At 45.7% G+C, this 19885-nt stretch overlaps 1 protein-coding gene across 1 annotated transcript; it reads right to left on the reverse strand.

The window, feature by feature from the left end:
• Window positions 1-8181: 8181 nt before the first annotated feature.
• On the reverse strand, window positions 8182-13229 carry PtA15_3A204 (uncharacterized protein; the record flags this gene model as incomplete). Its single annotated transcript, XM_053167150.1, has 12 exons — window positions 8182-8199; window positions 8258-8537; window positions 8632-11085; window positions 11151-11252; window positions 11335-11400; window positions 11471-11538; window positions 11607-12023; window positions 12107-12323; window positions 12404-12523; window positions 12599-12663; window positions 12746-12790; window positions 12876-13229. The coding sequence occupies 12 exons, from the start codon at window positions 13227-13229 to the stop codon at window positions 8182-8184; spliced, it is 4206 nt and encodes a 1401-aa protein (XP_053018395.1).
• Window positions 13230-19885: the final 6656 nt, after the last annotated feature.

The following is a 19885-nucleotide window of genomic DNA, read 5'->3' on the forward strand; positions in this document are numbered from 1 at the left end:
TATTCGGCTTTGGAAAGGTAATTACAGCTGTTTTGCGTATGAAAGGAGTGGAAACAATATTTTTCGAAATGTTGTTAATCAAAAGAGCGAAGGCTTGGAAGGGATGGACGGGTAAAATTGCTTGTTTGTCGTATTGTGGGATGGATGGAAAAAAATAAACTGCACGCGGTAAATAGTAAAAAAGAGAGACGATGAGAGACTGCCGGCTAAAGTCTGAAGCTAGGGATGGGCTTGAACAGAGTTTACGATAATAGTCTCAGAGGATGGAATTAATGTGGACGATGAAATCTCTAGGGATGGATGAGGAGCCGGAGAGGGGGAGGTACCGAAGGGGGGATTGAAGAAGTTTGTGGCGAGAGACTGACTGATTGGGTGGGAGCGGAATATATATGACAAGGAGTGCTGGTACAATCCTTTTTCCTCTTCGTGGGTGTGAGATTTGGTAGAGGTATCCTGTTGAGCTGATTGCAATTTTACGTATGTCTGGCCCGGAGTGGTTGCTTTGGAAGTGATGACCGGGTGTTTGTAGGTGTTTGTCTAGGAGAGTGGATCCCGAAGTGGAGGGGCTGTTGGCGAGACGCAGTCGGGAGGGGGCAGGGTGAGACAAGAGGAATTAGATTTTATTTATGGCTGGTGTGACTTGGGCTTGCTTTGGATTGATTTGCCGGACTTTCAAGCTTACTGGTGGGTTATGTAGTCTTTTTCTAATCAACAATATCACCTAGACAAATATGTATCCCTTAAATGCCCCCTTAGACGGCGTGATTTGATTGGTCGGTCGGGCAAGCCGTTGGGTTTGAGGGATATGTAGATGATAGAAACATAGACAATCGACTTCCTCCGTCTTTCCTAGGGCAAATTTCTTGCCGAGCAAGAATCTTTAGTCTGTACTGTGCCGGTGCCCACACTGCCGCCGTCGAGAGAGATATCAAAGTCGTGAGCTCTTGGGCTCGGTTACCGATGGGGGATCGAGATTTTGTCTTCCAACGGGGTAACTTGCTGCACTATCTTGGAAAGGGTCGAATCCCAGCCAGTCAAGACCTCGAGTGTCGTCACACCGGTGCAGATTCAGTTTGGGCAGTGCTAAATAGATAAAATATGTAACTCTAAGCTCGAGAATTGCAGAGCATGGCGTTCAAGTCAAGACTTTGTTATGAATGTCTATTGAGCTGAAAAAGAAGCCAACACGTCCAAGGATTTCAACTGTTGTGGTAACAATGTCCCTGATGGGAGAGAAGGGGATAGAGAGGGTGCTCTTTTCGATTGTGAAGTTTGAGGTTTTGGCGGATGGGATAGCTTCAATCACCACTGCCCCGGTTGAGAGAGTGACGGATGCTAGTGTATGACAGAAGAATTGTGAAATTTGGAATTCTTGGATAGAAGGTGACGATAGCTGACGATGATACATATCAATGCATCTTTGGTGATAACCAAGGGAAACACACCAAGCAAGAAGACATTTGAATTGCTATAGTACAACTACACTGCTTCCCATCCATCCCATCCACACATCATACACACGCACACGCTCGAGATATCCAGCAGGCAGCTCTCTGGAAAAGAACGATAACAGCAAAAAGAATCTGGTAAAGTGTATTCATAAGTATTTTTGAACTGAATGAGCTACAGTTATTAGGTTTGAATACTCCAGGTTATGTACGTATTGTTGAGCAAAAAAAGAATGCCTTCGAACATAGTGATCAATTGTATGATGTAGCCAACACGCCCATTTTGAAGAAGGTTGCACCCCCACCATGACCACAAGATTAGAACAAAGATCTCAGAATTAGATCAGCTGGAGCCTAGACCGTGACCCGTGGAAGAGGGGATTCAGATTGTGCAGATTACAGGGAGAAGATTCACCTGAGTGCTTTGTCCAACCCCTTCCAAAAGCAAAAAAATGATGAAATGACTTGTTTTAACATTTTTTCTTCAATCGTTGTAAGTAACTTATGGAGATGAGATTGGCACCGAATCTTTTACATTTCTAGGTATGGTATGTATCCAGATCTTGAAAGACTCTTGTATTAGCACGGCACAATCTTCAGATTAAGACAGGAAAAAAACGAGGGCAACTCTGTTCGTTCACCTGGAAACAGCAAAACCTGTTCTATAACAAACTGTAAATGGCTCAGATCACTCCACGACAATCACGAACCGAGCCATGCTGGGGGATGATATTGAATAGAGCACTGGAGTGAGTGCTGAGTTGGATATGTATACAAATTCAATTCTCGTAGATTCCCGATCGTCGTGACGGGTCGTGATTCAGGGATCAAATGTATTTTTATGTGTCTACGTATCACCGGAGTCTCGACTCTGAAATTATTAAAAGGAAGCAGAGGGCGGGGCTGCCGGCCAGGGCCTGGGACCGATACAACGAACAAAAATGATAATGTTCTGCAATACACTACGGTTCGATTACAATCTTTAATCTCCTTCTCTGCTTGGCCAAACTGCAGGAGTAACGGGAGATATGGAATGTATCCAAGGGGGGGCGATAGATCTTTATTTACATAAAGCGTACTGTTGGATAAGGTGGTGTTCGTTATTCTGGATCTTCAGGAGTTATCCTAGGTCACTTTTATATCCTGCTAAGCGACCAGGGGCGGATCAGGATCTGATGGCCTCCAACGGAACACTCATGACACATGTATACTCAGGAACTCAAGGGTTTTGTACTTTAGCTCAGGTGTTCCGGGACCCTGTTCGCTCTGAGCTTATAGTCTGCTGGTATCGAATCTGATTGATTGAAAGACCGGATCTCGGAATCTTAAACAGATCTGGACCACTCGGAGTGCTCACTGCTCACAGACGTAGGATGAATCCCGGAGTCTGAACGGGCAGCAGATACCCGCTGGCTTCCGAGATATCTCATCTGAAACCGGATGCTGGAGAAGACGTAAACAGTGGCCTCCACCTGTCTCCACAACCTGGCTCCCTTCTCCCGCCACTTCGAACAAGATGACTTGCTTCAAGATCTAGCTATTTAAATACATAAATATCATCCGCGGAACAACCACCGCCACATCACCTCTCGTTGGTTTGTCCGGAGAGGGGACACGAGTTTCGTGTTGCAATGCCTCACTGAGTAAACACATACGTAAACCAATGTTGAGATGAGATCATGAGATTGATTGAGTCATGGGTTGGAACTTGAAGGGACTAAGTATGAATGACAATCTGTCACTGTCGAGTGGCTCTCCTTGGATTGGGAATTGATCTCTTTGAGGGCGAGAGGAGACATCAGTCACTGAGAGCGATTCCAAGGTCTGGTCGATTGCCAGCCTGTCTCGATACTGAGGGGATGAATATGATCGTGTGTAAATGGTTGAATTATATGCATTCAACTTTCTCTACACTCGCTTTTGTCGCTACAGCAGAGCAGACGCATCTAGGGAGTGACTAGTTGAAGACTTCAAGGGCCTGAAGGACAGGAATATGTGGGGCATATCTTGTGTGCTCATGGGCGCACGCTGGCTGCAATTTCGAACAGATTCGAACGACCCCAAGCTCCGATAAGATCACTCCACAGTCCTCTAAATACAGAGATCCATACAGAAGGGTGGTGGCGCCGTACTGTTCACATGAAGCTTGAAGTTTGAACATGTGTATGAGTCGACCGTCGGATCTCCGGATCGGATCTTAAGACGGGGCTTGACTCGGCTTGCCGATACAGAGCTTGCCGACCTTGACTCGGCTTGCCGACTGAGATTAGTGTGGGCGCCCGCCACTCACGAAGGTGTTGTTGTTTATCGCCCGACAGAACCGGCGCATGAAGTTGACGGAGGAGACCCTGAGCTGCAGTAAACTTTGGGTAGCCGGTAGCCCGAGGGGTCACGCAGTCCCCAAGGCGCGCCGCAGCTCAGAGGTCTGGAGATGTAAACTGGGCTATGATTTTTGGCGTACCATTTTGGTATTTTTGATGCTCCAATTTGTTGCTCACAGTGGCTCTGGGGCTCATGAGAAAGATAAAACAAGAATTATGATTACACAGCAAAGAGAAGAAAGAATAAAATAAAGATAGGGTCTTGAAAAATTGACTCCCAAAAATTAAAATTCCAACTCCCCAACGGAGTGGACGTCCTGAGTACCAAAATTTGACATCTCAGAATTTTCTGGGAGTTGGAATGCAAATTCCAACATATTTTTGGTAGTCAGAGTTTTAATTTTACAAAAACCACAAAAATAAAGAAAAATTCATAACTTCTCACTGGGAAGCCCAAAGCACACCAAAAAGCGACAGCAGGCAGAAAAGCCTGTGAAATGCACGTGTTGAACCGCATGGCATGACCAGAAAGGGGTTGCTACTGTTGGTTCAATTTGGCAGATTTCCTACTAAGGTATATAAGTGCCTCTGCCACTGTTAGTAGATCCTCTGCCACTGCTAGGCCCCCACCACTGTTCATAGGGCTTCTGCCACTGTTAATAAGGCCTCCACTACTTTTAATATTGCCTCCACCGCTGTTAATAGCCCTTCTGCTGATTAGGCTCTGTTAGCAGTGCCAGAGGCACTATTAACAGTGCCATAGGCCCTATTTACAATGCCAGAATCCCTATTTAGAATGCCAGAAGCCCTATTGACAGTGCTGGAGGCCCTGTTTAAAGTGGTGGAGGGATTAAAAGTGGCAGCGGCACTATTAACAGTGGCAGAGGCACTATTAACAGTGGCAGAGGCACTATTAACAGTGGCAGAGGCACTATTAACAGTGGCAGAGGCACTATTAACAGTGGCAGAGGCACTATTAACAGTGGCAGAGGCACTATTAACAGTGGCAAATGCCCTTTTAAAAGTGGTGGAGGCCCTCACCAGGGGAGATATGTTCCCACTCCCCAGGGAGTGCCAGAGCTGAATTTTATGTGATTTTTGGTTGGATGTGGGCCTGATGTGGATTAGTAACTCATCCCTAAATGAATGGTAAAGTGGATGGAGAAGTGATTAAAAAGTCAGCCAGAACTGATTTGGGACTCAACACAATGTTGTGTAGAATTCTCTTGTTTTCTAGGTACAACTGGAGGAAAAAATATGATGAAATAATATTTAGCCTAAATCCAACTCATCAATTGCTCCTGTTTACTGATGTTGAAGGATAGCAAAGCAAAATTGATATTCTCAAATGTAATTCCTCTGAAAAAATGAGTTTCTTGTAATTCACATTATATGCTCATGTACAAAATTAAAGTAAAATTCAACTTCGTACTATTGGGTTTAGAATTTTGGAATGTGGTAATGTTGCAGTAAAATTAGTGAAACCCATTTTCTTGGGAATGCGGGAATTAATTTGAATTTGGCTAAAAAAAATGATGAAAAACTTTTTTAATAGGGTGAAAGTCTGAGTTAAGTCAAGGTTGGACTGCGGTGCCACTCCAGTTTGGCCAGATATCCTTGCCTCCTCATAAAAATGATCTGGTGAATTTTGCTTTTTTTTGCTTTTCAAAATTCACTTGTGCACATGCAAGTGAAATTGTTTGCACTTTACTAATAGTCACCCTGCTGTACGTGTGTACATTGATGTGGAAATATCACAGGATGGGCCTTTCACGGCCACATGAAAAGTAAAAGCTTTATGCTGAGACACCAATTGTCCCCCTGATGTACGTGAGTACCTGAGGGGGACAATATCACAGGCTGGGCCTTTCACATCTCCATGAAAAGGACACACTGGTCATGGAGCCAAGAAAGGCCTATATTCTGGATGAGTTCTGGATGAATTCTAGATGAGTTCTGGATGAATTCTAGATGAGTTCTGGATGATTTCTTGTCAAGTTATGGTTTATTTCAGGATGATCTCCAACTGATTTCCACAGCTGACTTCCAGTCGTTTTCATACCTATCCAATTTTTATTTACCAAAGGCCTCCAGCACAGTTGGGGAAAAGGTTACGGTAGGGCACTCCCTGGGGAGTGGGAAAATATCTCCCCTGGTGTCTATCATTTTAACAGTGCCAGAGGCTCTATAAACAGTGTCAGAGGCCCTATTAACAGTGTCAGAGGCCCTATTAACAGTGTCAGAGGCCCTATTAACAGTGTCAGAGGCCCTATTAACAGTGTCAGAGGCCCTATTAACAGTTTCAGAGGCACTTTTATCCTGGTAGGAAATCTACCTAATTGGACCCATAATGCCATACAGTTCAACATGTACAGTGGAGGACTTCCCGTCACTTTTGAACAGATCTGGAATTCCAGATTTCGCAGGGAAATCTGGAATCTGGAACTCTGGATCACTTCGGGGATCTTCGGGGACCCAGATTTCCCTGCGAAATTTGATATCTGGTGGCTCAGATCTGACTTTCCAGATTGACGGGAAGTCCTCCAGTGGGTCATCTAATTTTTTTGGCACTGCATTTTTCATTACAGAAGCTCAGGCAACAGACCTGAAGTCATGGAATTGGCTACAGGGGTGGAAAATAAGTTCCCAAGAATGATTATGACAGAAAAAAAAATCAAAGTGAAAAATATGAAAAGTGTGAAAATTTTCCAATTTTGTGCAAATTTCTCAGAATCTTTCTTATTGCTCAAACCATGGCAAGGAGAAAAATTACAGAGCACAGATGTGACAATAATGATAAAAAATGAAAAAAACTGAGACCATTTTCAATGGTTTTTTGGGTGAATGAGGTATCCACCCATTTGAAATAGAAGTTGGCACCTGCAGGCCAAATCAACACCAATTTGACCAGATTTATTTGATTCAACAAAAATCATTGAAAATGGTCTCAGTTTTCTTCATTTTTTATCATTCCTGTTACATGCCATACTGTGCTCTGTAATTTTTTCTCCTTGGTTTGAGCAATAATAAAGATTCTGAGAAATTTCCACAAAATTGGAAACTTTTCACACTTTTCCTATTTTTCATTTTCATTTTCATTTTCATTTTTTTCTGTCATAATCATTCTTTGGAACTTATTTTACACCCCTGCAGCCAATCCCATGAATTTGGGTCTGTTGCCTGAGCTTCTGCAATGAAAAATGCAGTGCCAAAAACATTAGATGACCCACTGCACACTTCAGAGGCCTTTCCACCTGGCCTGCTGTAAAGTTTTGGTGCATGTGGGCCACCCAGTAAGAAGTTATGGATTTTTCTTTATTTTTGCAGTTTTTTGTAAAATCAAACTTCCGACAACCAAACAATATGTTGGAATTTGTATTCCAACTCCCAATTTTGGGAGTCTATTTCAAGACCCCAAGGATACATTCTGCACATTTTCAGTTTGTATGAATTTTCAAGCAAGGTAAGGCACATGGGGATACAAAGGGAGTAGTGAAGGATGAATATGAAGAAAACAGGTCCAAATCAGTTCTCCTGGTCTTTATTTATTTTTTCTTTGGAGCTACCAAGCAATCATCACCTTGATAGGCGGCCGTCGGATCCTGAATATAGTTGATCCGATGGTGGTCAGCATCACGGCCGCGTCTATCGAAGGGTTATCAAGGTGTGGGGCTGTGGTGGCGTTAGTGGTGTGCATTATGAGCTGGGGAATGGGTGATATGCATTCCAGGTGAACCTCAAAGTCACACATTTTTACCCCGCGATGCAAATTTAAGCGCATGTCTAGACAAGAAAAAAATGCAGCAACAGTTGGGGCACACTGCACAGCAAAAATGATGGTCAAGAGGAAAAAGGGCGAGGGCCAGATCAAAGGGGTAAAGGAGAAATGGGCCAGCAAATTGGACTGAATGGGCGATACAGTGGCGAGGAGTAAAAAAGGGTATTCAGATGCAGAGGGAGTTGACAATTTAAAAGAAAAAAACAACCTAAATGACAACGATGGGGATGCATTTATGACGGGGCGGTGTTTCGATGAGATTGGGATGAGATGGTAACTTATGGGACCGTCGATGATGACAAGCATCTGATCGAACTTCTTGACGGTCCCTGGCTGCTGATCGGGCAGCCTGATGCATAGTATTAGTAGTGGAAGGCGGCCGGTCTGTAGGGTCGTGATTGGGAAGGTGGCTGGGCGTCTCGGTTGGGTCTTCTCCGAGCCTGAAGTTGAGATCCTCGATCAACATGTCGAGAGACCATCCAACATTAACAACTGTTCTATCTCCGGCGTCGGCTTAATCAACATTGCAACTCCCGACACCACTCTCCTTCAGCATCTAAATTTCATGTTTCACGTCCGTAGGGTGATCTGGGGAGTGCGGAGTTGGAAGACCTTGACGACTGCAGCTGCCTTCCTATTCATGTTTTTCTTCCTGAAAACGGATCTGTGAGCAATTTCGTGGATGCGAGTGCACAAAAAAGGGTACATACGCTTAGAATGCTGCCAGCCAGGCTTGAGGCAGTCATTGCTGATGCGGCTACGGCGAGTGTCTTGCATTGACATCTTGACCACACAGAATTTGATGCGGGACTTTCCGAGGATGTTACTTGCAAGACTTTGAGCGCCTCGAGTGAAGCCCTCTGCTCGGCCACGCTTGAACTCTTGTGCCGCCCACTCGCGATCACTTCGCCATGGAACTCGATCTGACAGACCTTAAATGAAATGGGGTCGTGGTCCTTTCCATCGGGATGGGGCTCAGTCACGGTCGTTCTTGCGGCGGGGAAAAAAACACCAGATGTGTCATTAGTGGCTAGGCTACCTGGCAGATGCGGTTGAGAATGACATTGTCAAGGAAAAACCTTACGATGTTCGACGCAATTCGGTACATTGGTACCGGTCACGGAGTCTCAACATGGTGGACAACGGGTCACGAGCAATCAGCCGAGAAAGGCCTGGGGTGACATCCTCGAAGATTATGTCCAGGGTCCGATAGACGGTTGGAAGATCGAAGCCGCTATCGATGAACACTGCACCTACCACGGCCTCCAAGACGTCGTTCAAGATCTTAGGCGGATCGAAGACCACAAAGAGGTTATTAAGGTTTGAAAAGAACTCTTCGATCTTTGTGAAGGGTTTGATGGCTTCGATGGCCTCAGCACATGCTTGTTTGAAGGTCTCAGACTTGTGCATGATGATCTCGTGCAGTCCTAGCTTCCTGATTGCCAAGAAGCCTAGACTACCATTAGAAACCACCTTGGCTCGGGCAAGAGTCAATTCTTCCGCAGTTGCGTTGGCATAGCGGTTGTATGCATGTTGGATGATCCACATGTCGATCACCGCATCCCCAAGCCACTCCTCCCTCTCGTAGCAGTTCGTGATGAATGAGTTGGCGCTGCGATGGGTTAGCGCTTGAACCAACAATAATGGCTCTTTGAACTTGTAGCCGACCTTCTGCTGGAGCGTCTGGCAGCTGGCGAGGATGGATGGCTGGAGTCTGCTGTGTGCACCGCTCTCGAAAACAATATTAAGCGTCCGTTCGTTCCAGGGGGAGGTGCCGCCGAAGCACAGGTCCAGAGCCGTTCCGATTTTCAAGCCAAGCTCAATCCCAGTAGTGAGGAACCCAGCCCCCAGGAGAGCCTCAACAACATCGGATAACACCCGTCTAGGGATCTTCCTCGAGAAGTTCCCGTCGGCAAGCTCTGTGCCATCCTCTGTTTGGGCGTCTCGAAATCTGTCTATGCGAAATCGTTGGCCGAGGATGGCGCTTGGCAGATTGGCCTGAATCGCTTTCGGTCGGAGGTAGGCGTTATCGACCGATTTGGATCGTACATGGCTCATATCACCTTCGCCCTTCTTTGTGTGACTGAGATAGACGTGAACCGAGGTGGCCAGCTTGAGGAACGCATCGCCCACCGTCTCAAGGGTTTGGTAGTCCCAAGGAAGCCCGGCCCCTGGTGGAGTTAGTGCTTGAATTCCAAGTTGCACTGATATCATTGGGAAATCCAGTCGCTTGAACAGGGCAGTCGCCTGGATTGAATCGTGCACGAGACGGGTCAGCGATGGTAAGTAGCTAAATACTTTCCATAGTGACCGGGGGATGTTTGTTCCTCGACAGAGCTTCAGAGGTAGCAAGATGCGGCGAGGATGTTCCAGAGTTGATTCGGACTTCGAGAGATTGTTCAAGAGCTCAAAAGTGCTTTGAAGATATACTAACTCTCCCTTTACCTGCTCTTCATCCAAACAGTAAACAACCCGGTAAAAGTCGCCGAGTGTACGAAATTTGGAGATCGTTTTACAAAACCCTTGCATATGCGGAGGAGAAGTTACAAGCGCAGGGGGAGAGGACTCGGATAAACCGCCGGCCGGTTCGCACGTATCGAATATCCTGCACTTGGGGGGTCGGAAGGGGACGACCGTACATGGGTAACGTGAAGCGTCTGCGGAACTTGAGAGTGGAATGATCGGAGTGTCCACAAGACCCCAATCAATCTTGAATGTATCCTTGAGAAGAGGAGCGACGAGAAAATAGAATTTCCCTTCGTACGGCTTCCGGTTTATAGCGGCTTGGACGACCAGTCGAGTGAAATTCTCCAATCTTTGCAAGTTGAAGAGTGCATCGTTCTTCTCCCATTCCAACCTTTCGCTTCGGTCGATCTTGACGGGTAGAGGTCTGCTGTCTGCGCAGTGATCAAACAGCTGCAAGCCATCCGGAATGGTCAGATGGCGAGCACACAAGAGACCCATCGTCGAGAATCCGGCTGGACTATCATCCGGGAAAGAGAATTGATGAAGCCAAACTTCGGATGAGGTCCGGAAATCGCCGTAGACGTTTGGGACGATTGCCTCGGCGTGATCTGGCAGTTTAGTCTCATTGATCTCTCTACCATCCGCGTCACGAACTTCAGCGGTCTTATCTTCTCGCTGAGGCAGGAAATGTTCGTTGAGGACACCGAGCTCTCTCAAGACTTTACAGGCTTCGAAAGCGGCTGAGCGTCTGGCATCTCTCTTGGTCGGCATCTCGAGTCCAGTAAACGTCCGCTGGGAAGGAGGGAGAGCAGCCATCGGAGGAAGCGTAACTTGGCATTTAAATGTATCCCCCAACCACGACATCTCATATTCCGGCAAAAGGACTGGAAGGAATTCATCGGGCGGGATCAGTTGACAGACGTCATTCAAAAGACTCGGCGCCGCGCTGTAGGTCAAGATCGAGTCCTTTCCATCTGGGAGTCGGCAAATCAACTGAGGAGTTGATTCCAACTCGCCCTCTTCAATCAGCTCATCCTCTGGACGATTATAAAGTGCTGCTTTGAGTTGATCCCTGCAAAAAAGTGGAGCATGTCATTCTCTATCTTCAATTTGAAACATAGTCTTTGATAAATTTACTCTTTCCCATTGAATGCTAAATACTTATTCGATGTGCCAGTAGGGAGCATGACGATGTAGTCCGATTCACGGGCTCGAGCTCGGCCACGTGATTGAATGTAACTACAGCAACAGATGTGAAGAGAGGGAAGACTTGGCATCAGCATTGCGTGATCATGACTAACATGAAGATAGAGGTATGCACCCTTTCCAAGTAGTAATAAGATCAAATCGTATGACTACCCTGCATGAGCGGAAGTCCAGACCCTCCCTAAAGAACCGAGCGCATAGCGCATCAGCTCCAGAGCAATTAGTTGGTGTTTGTTCAGGCGGGTGCTTACTCAGCGACACTGGTAGCAATGGTCAAATTGTTTTCGCCGGTCCTGAACTTTGCCACGGTCTTGTTTTGCTGTTACAGGGGTGGGCGGCGGATCAGTGATGTTGCGCGGATCACAAAGAGTGGAGCTTGGTACCCACCGTTTTCGAGTCCATCTTGATCGCACTCAGGTCCCTCTCGTTGCCTCCGCCATGTCCGGTCAAGGCTGCAGGACGTATAAAGTCTTTCAGCTCGGCGTTGCGCTGCAACAGAATCGGTAATAGTTGGGCGTGTTGCCGGCGTTCGACAAACACAATACAGAGAAAGTTTTTGTGGTCGTCCTCTTCTTTGTACTTGACAAGGAGCCTATTCAAGGCTATGACCTTCGCCGAGAGCTGGTCTTCGGGGATATGATCAATGTTCACATGCGCCTCGAGTTGCTTGACCATCTCTCGAATTTGTTCTTGCTGGTTTGGATCGAAGAGGCGGGAAGAGATCCATTGATTTGAGCCACCGGCAGTCAAGAGTGATGTGAGCCAATCAAGGACAGCCAACGAGTACGCGTAGCTGCCCAGTTCCTAATCAAATGGTGAGAACCTCCCGATGAGTTAACATGTTTTGAGGCAATGGTCGATTTAGGTACGAAAAAATAGGACAGTACCACAGAGACCGATTGCATGGCGGCGATCAGTTTGGGATTGGCATGCAAGCTTATTAACTCATTGATCTGGGGCCATGGAGGATGAGAAGGTTTTTCGAAATCCGGAGAAGGATCAAAGTATATGACCTTTTCATGGGGCTTGAAGTTATGCTTGCAAACATCTTCGGTATGTATCTTGACTTCGTATATTTGGGCTGCAAGGGCGGACTGGAGGGTCCTGTGCAGTACCAAAGAAGATGTTCTGTTGTTGAGCCATGAGTCTAATCAACGACTAGACAGGGGCGAGTGAGACTGAACCTGATATCGGTTTCTGCTTTGTATACGTCAGTAAAGTTCCAGATAGGCGAAGCTGTCAGTCCTAGAATCTTGGGTAGACGCAGTGTGGGATTTTGGGCTAGGCGATGATAATGACTCCGCCTGGCAAAATCGTGCAGAAAGTTAAGGTAAGCATGTGAGGTGTTTATGTTGATAATTTGCTCCTTAAAAACTCACATTATTTGGTTGTATACATGATTTTTTCGACAATGGTGCGCCTCATCAAAAATTAACAAGGATACCTGGAAAGGTTTTTGTTCCGGCGTCAATCATGATCCCGAGGCCACTACGTGGACAACGACGAGACGACAAAGTGTGCCTTACATCTTCTAATTTCCAGTATCCTTTGGAGATCAAATCGTAAAATATCTGCAGTACGCGAATCAGGCGGCGTCAGGATAAGCGCGCACGTGACCAAGAGGATTGGACGGAGTGGACATCAACTGCAGCTTACTTGGGCCGTCGAGACCATCACGTCGACCTCGATTAGTTCCGAGCGCCATTTTTCGATATTCCACAGCTCTGGCTGCATGTCGCCTGTGTAGGCTTTGACACGGAGGGCACATTGGGTCTGGATGTAATCGGCCTGCTGGTGGGCGAGCGGACGAGTAGGCACAAGGAAGGCCTGGATATGGTGATGCTTCAGGGTCGCCTGGGTCTGGACGGCGGTCCATTTGATCAGGTTGAGCGCGACGAACGTCTTCCCGGTGCCGGTGTCGGCGCGGATGATGATGTTGCGCTTCTTGGCTTCCTCGAAGAGCTCGGACTGGTAGAGCCGGGGTATCTTGTCGGTGATAGTTGCAGCCATCAACGATCGGTGGACGGAGCCTGGAAGTTGATCAGGTGGTGGTTGAGAAGGAGATGGGCTGGGCTGTTTTCAAGTCGCCGGAGCTGAGACTGCCGAGTGCCGAGGCAGGAACTGTGGCCGGCTGCAGTCCACGCCCTTCGACCCTTCGACCCAGCGGGGTGGTTCTCGGATGATGACCCATAACATTCAAGTCAGCCGCGGGCTGAAACAACCAAACTCAACTCAGACCGCCCTGCCCTTTGCCCACTGCCCACACACTCCCAACAAACAAAGCAGCCTCTATTGCAATGTATTCAATTTAATTGCCCATTCATATGGACAACAACCCTTGAGCCATGATAACGGATCAGTCTGACTTGACCTTTCTTTGTCTCTCTGTAGAAAAGCTTCTCAGCTTGAGTGGCACGCAGGAAAACAACTCAGATCCAATATTCACGATGAAAAGGATTTTCATCAAGCCAATTTCCCAGCAGTCTTTTACCCAAAAAACAAACAAACAATGTTTGACTGGATGCTGAATGGAACAATCAAGGCGGTGCGTGCCCCCACAGAACTTTGGTTTTCAGAGTTGTTTCTGCGCGTTCACAAACGTGTTATAGCCTGGTGTTATACCTCTCCGGGGGAGAGTTGATGCCCGCTACGATCGTGTAGTCGGGTGGTACCTTTTCTTCCTTCCCCGGGGCTTTTACAAAACGTAGGGGATAAGGAGGCACGAGTATGTAAATACGAGGGAAGAAAGCTAATCGCTAGATTGCATGAAGGACAAAAGCATAATGTGACTAGAAATACAAGGTTATTTATAGTACACACAAGGGGAAGCCCCCAAATTTTACATCTCACACAAGGGGAAGCCCCCAAATTTGGGGTTACAGGGGGTGTTAAAGTTATTGGGGGTTGTCAATCACAGGAGGTGAAAGGTAAAAGGGTAATGTGACAGCTCAAAGGAAACAGATTAAATTTTTCAAAACTTTGATGTTGCAATTCCTGGGTGACTATCTAAATAGCAGGCATTCAGTCAAAGGAAAGAAAATTTGAAATGAAAACTTGGTAAGAAACCAAAATTAGTGCAAACTGGTGAAATAAATTCAAGTTTTTTGAAGAAGACACAAAAGTTGTGCTGGAAAGACAATTGTTGGGGAAATATTGATGAGGTAATTAATTCATAAACTCTGAACATGAGAAAGAAATTCCTTGTAAAAAATGTTTTTAAGTTTCATATGAAGCCTGGCCAATCTCAGGCTGAGGAATCACTACATTTACAGTTTGGCTTGACTTGCTTCTTGAAAGTGCAACATAGAGCTGACAATGACTAAAAACAGGTTCACAAAGCACAATACCAACATTTCCAATTCTTTGACCTTGAGATTTATTAATTTTCAGGGAGAAAGCCAGATTGACAGGAAATTGCTTTCAAATGAGCTTGAAGGCAGTCCAGACTTGTCTGGGTCAGATATGAAAGGAATGTGAGGGATAGCCACAGAATCATTAACTCTGTTACCTGATATGACTCTTGTGTGAATCACATTTGGACCCAAGTTTTCCACAATCAACCTGGTTCCATTACAAATTCCCATTGTCCGATCAAGGTTCCTGAGCATTATTATTGGCACTCCACGTTTTAGTTGAATAATATGAGGTGGGAACCCTGAGATGTTCAACCCTTTGATATACTCTTGCAAATATAGGTTTTGGGGATCATCTTCCACAGAATCAAAGCTTGTGTAAGTTCTCCCCTGAGATGGAATGGATTCTAGAATTCTAGAGTTGATTTGTTTTAAAGAAATATTCTTGCAGTCTTATGAGATGATTCAAATTTTGCTCCTGAGAACCCCCATGAATGACCATAGAAGCAGGTGGGTTGATTTTGTTGTTTGATTGAGGGATAACTTCACATCTCCAATGGATAAGAGAAACTGCTGAAATTGAGGATCACATGCTGCACACATGTTGTCTGGAAGTTGGATGATATTTTGTTGAAAGTATCTCCAGCAGTAAGAGTTGACAATGCTTGCATCAAAAATCTAGGGACATGTTCCCTTCCGCACCACTGGGAAAACCTGACGTAAATAACCTCCAAGTACAATTACCTTGCCAACAAAGGGTTGATCTGAATCCATTAAGTCTTGGAGTAATCTGTCTCAGTTTTTCCCAATTCAAGGGCATGTCTGGAAGAATTTCATAAACACAGAGGGTATTAAGGTTGAAATTTTGCTATAAGTATGCCAAATGACTTTTGCAAATAAGATGGCATCATTGTTTCATTTGCTTCAGCCATTCACTGCAAAAAAAACTTGGACAACTGCTTGCAGTTGACATGCAGGATACTCAATCCAAGCTGCCATTGTAACTCCACATGAATGCACAAGTGTCTTTGTTGGCACAGTCACTGTGGTGCATTGAAGCTTGGGTTGAGTCAAACCTTGAGTAAGGCTGGTGTAACACCACAAGCTTCCTCAGAGTTACCACATGTCAACTGCTCACAGTTGACACAGTTTTTTTTGCAGTGATTGTGGCTTCCAAATAATGATCATTTTCCAACAGACCCCGGGCCAAAGCAGCTGAACAAAAACTGTTAATTTGTCTCTGAAATGTACAAAGATCCTCAAAAGAGGTTGCACCAGTGACATGATTGAGTAGTAGCTGTAAATGCCATCTTTCTGCATCAGAAGGATAAACTGCATAAATTCTATCAATTAAAAACCCCTCTGCCTTGGCTTCCATTCTTTGCTTGTGGGGTGCCATGTATAGTCCTGGATGTCAAAAAAAATATAGAGAGATAAGTTGCAGATAGTTTGAAAGAGAAAATCCTCCAGCATGCTTCTGGAGCTGCTACCCATCAATAATCTCTGAATCTATTCACCCCATCAATATTTTCTTCAACATCCAAGGCTGATTTATCATAATATTTGTACAGGTATTTGACTGCACAAATTTCTACATTGATGCGACAGTGAAATTTGGCTGATAAGTATGAATTGGAGGGCATGACCCAGCAGTTGTCAATTATAAATTGGTTATTTCCTTTTGTGATTGTTGGTTCATTGTAAATTCTCCTATACAACTGGTAAGAATTTTCATTCATTAGAATTTCAGGGGAGTTGACTTTGGGATTGTTGTTGTGGGTGTTGTTGAAATTGCATTTGATTTGGTGTTCTTGCATAATGTTTGGGAAAATGAACATCTGGATTAGAAACCCCCCTTGAAAATTTTTGTGATGGAATGGGAAAATGAAAATCAGGTTTATAAAACCTTCTTGAAGTGTGTTGTGATGGTATGTATTCTCTAAAGTGGCTGGTCTGATGATTACCAAAGTGGCTGTTCTAATGAATACCAAAGTGGCTGGTCTGTTGATTACCAAAGTGGTGGGTCTGTTGAATGCCAAAGTTGTTGTCCAAAATTGATCCTGTACTGGTAGCTTTGTGTACATGAAGATTATCTAGATCATTACAAATATGGGAAATCTTGTTAAACCACTTCTTTGTATAGCAGTCTCATTTTTGTTATTGTGAAAAGAAAGTGAAGGGGAAGAAGATTCTGCAAAATAATGTTGTGTTTCTCTGAATCTAGCTTGCTGTTCCACAGCATAAGCTCTTCTCAATTGTTCATTGGATTGTTGCATTTTTGCAATGAAAAAAGCAAAGGATTATTAATCAGAACAGGGAAGTTAATTGAGGTGTGATGAGGAGGATAGTAGTGGGTGGTGTCTGATGAGTGGATTGGTTGGGGGGAACTAAAAGCAGATTGTGTTGATTGTGTTGTTTATATAATGTGTTATGTTGAAGGTTCAGATGGGTACAATCAGCCATTTTCAAGGTTATAGATGTGTAACCAAGTCCAATGAAGCTGATTGCTTCAACAGACTTGGTTGTTGGTGTGAAGCCGAGTCTGATGAAGCAGAATTGTTGTGGAAGTGGTTATCAATGACATTGAAGACAATTACCCAGGTGTGGATATCTGTCCAAGCAATCTGCACATCCCTAAGGGAACACTGAACGCAGTCAAAGCAAGTCCGTTGAACGGAGTATAAATTTATGGGGTCCTTCCAGCAGAATTGGAGTTGTCCACTCAGTCTTGATGGCCGCAGTCCTCCAGAGAGCGCAAGTATGCCTTGCTGAGGAGGTGTGAAGCGGCTCCAACTTCCTTCACCCTTTACAGTCTTGAAGCTTAAAACGCCACCTCATAATCAGAAGACTAGGAGCAGGACGTTCCAATGGCCGACTCCGAAAATGAATCAAGTGATTCCAGCTTTGGAGGAAAACCCACGATGAAGGTTCCAAAATTCACCGGAGAAAATTTCGAAATCTGGGAGAAGAAAATCCGCATGGTGCTAGCGGAATTCAATCTTGAGGACTTCATTGACAACCCACCGCTGCCAGACATGACAAAAAGAACCAAAGCTAAAGCCCAAAAAGCCACTAATCTGCTGTGCTCAAATCTTATGGACGGAGTGTTTAATACCATTGTCAAAAAGGACAACTCAAAAAACCCCTACGAACTCTGGCAGATGTTCAAGTCAGTCTACGCTTTGGATTCAATACTCGCAAGCTACGAGGTGTGGGCACAATGGGAAGACACTCAGTTTAACAATGAAATGGCCGGATACATCGCCGGTATTGAAGAGTGTCTTGCTAAATTTGAATCCTTAGGCATGATTGTACCCGACTTTGTCATATGCTGCAGCATAATCAGCCGCATAACCAAGAAGAGGCCCTTTTTAATGCAGAGTCTTTTCGGTGATCTAAACTTGCTTGGAAAACCCAAATTTGTAATCAACCAACCCAGGGAAGTGGGCCGCTTCGAAAGGTCGAACAAGAGGAAAGTGCCTGATCCAATCTCCTCTAGCGGCACCTCCACTGCTCTAGCCACCGCCACCAGCGCAAAGCAAAAGAAACCTTATAATCCAGTCAGATGCTACAACAAGAAACATAACCCCGCCGCGAATCACACCGAAGAAAACTGCTGGAATCTTCACAAGGAGAAATACCAAGAACATCTCGAGAAGAAAAAAGAACTCCAAGCAAAAGAGAAAGGCGCATCATATCACACAACTGCGGAGAACACCAGCCGCATTCAAGATGAAGACCCAGCAATGCACACTGATGACAATGTAAAGCCTTCATTCAGCTATCTCCTGGATTTGGGAGTGAACAAACGCCAGACGACTATCCCAGACTCAGGCGCAAGCAGCCACATGCTGAACGCTCTCGGTTACTTCAAGCAGACAAGCCCTGTTTCAATCAAAATTGTAACCGGCAGCGGTTCCGGTGAGCTAGTGGCGACGGCAAGAGGAGAGGCTACTTTACCACTAGCGAATGGAGGTACCTTAACCCTGAAAGACGCCCTCTATGTGCCTAAACTCACCCGTAATCTAGTCTCGCTGGTCCAGCTGATGCAATCCAAGGCCCTAATCCAGGAAGGCACCGACGGGTTCGCAGTTCGCATTGATGACGGAAAACCTTTTTCCGTGGACACCAGCAACAACCTGCTGGAGATCAAAGGAGTGCTTGACCCCGAGAACCTGACGGTTGGACTTCTCACCGAGACGGCTAACCCACTGTCAGACTTTGTGAAATGGCATAATCTCTTGGGCCATGCATGCTTGTCAAGAATAGCCACCTCCGTCCCCACCAAGCGCGACCTCACAAAGACTCATGCATGCAATGCATGTATGCAAGGAAAGGTTGTTAGGCAGAGCTGCAAAAGTCACTTCAAGCCAACCACAGCACCACTGGAGGTAGTCCATGGCGACCTAGTCGGATCCATCTCTCCAGCAACCAACGGCGGTGCAAGATACTTCCTCACGCTAGTTGATCAGCATACGGGCTACATCCACTCGGTTATACTCAAAGAGAAATCTCAGGCAACACAGGCCATTGAGGATTTTAAAAGACGCTTTGAAAAACAAACCGGATTTGCCATGAAGAAGCTGCTTACCGATGGCGGAGGGGAGTTCTGCAACAGGCAGCTGAGCACGCTCCTCAACGAAGCTGGCATACAACACAACGTTTCTCCGCCTTACACACCGCAAAACAACGGTCTGGCGGAACAAGCAAACCGCACCCTCATTGAAATGACGAGGTGCATGATGTTACAGTCCTATTTGGCCCCGGAATGGTGGGGCAAGGCGGTTCGCACGGCGACGGCCACAACCAACTGTTTACCATCTCTGTCCAAGAGTAAGAAAAGCCCAGTAGAGCTACTCTTCAAGATCACGCCAAATATGAACTTTTTCCGTCCATTTGGCTGCAAAGTCTGGGTTGTAAAACCAAAGCAAAACCGAACAGATAAATTTGGCCCCATCTTAAAGATGGCAAGTGGTACCCGTTGGCGGGTACCCGGTACACGCCGGCGGGTACTCATTGCTCTGGCGGGTACCTGCCGCCGCGGGTCTGGGTACGGGTACGGGTATCTGATTTTCATGTATTTTTTGTCCGGGTACCCGGGTACCACCAGTGATACCCACCCAGCACACGTACATAAATATGGGACAGGTGTATAATGATATACTTTGTGATACCCGCTCCACACCTTTAATGTTACATGTTACAGGTGTGGAGCAGGTATCACAAAGTATATCATTATATCGTTGAGATACCTCATCCAACCTCAACACTAACATCCCACCTCGAAACTACCATCCCACCTCAACACTACAA

Source organism: Puccinia triticina, chromosome 3A (genome assembly GCF_026914185.1).
Source record: "Puccinia triticina chromosome 3A, complete sequence".
In the NCBI taxonomy this organism is placed as follows: domain Eukaryota; kingdom Fungi; phylum Basidiomycota; class Pucciniomycetes; order Pucciniales; family Pucciniaceae; genus Puccinia; species Puccinia triticina.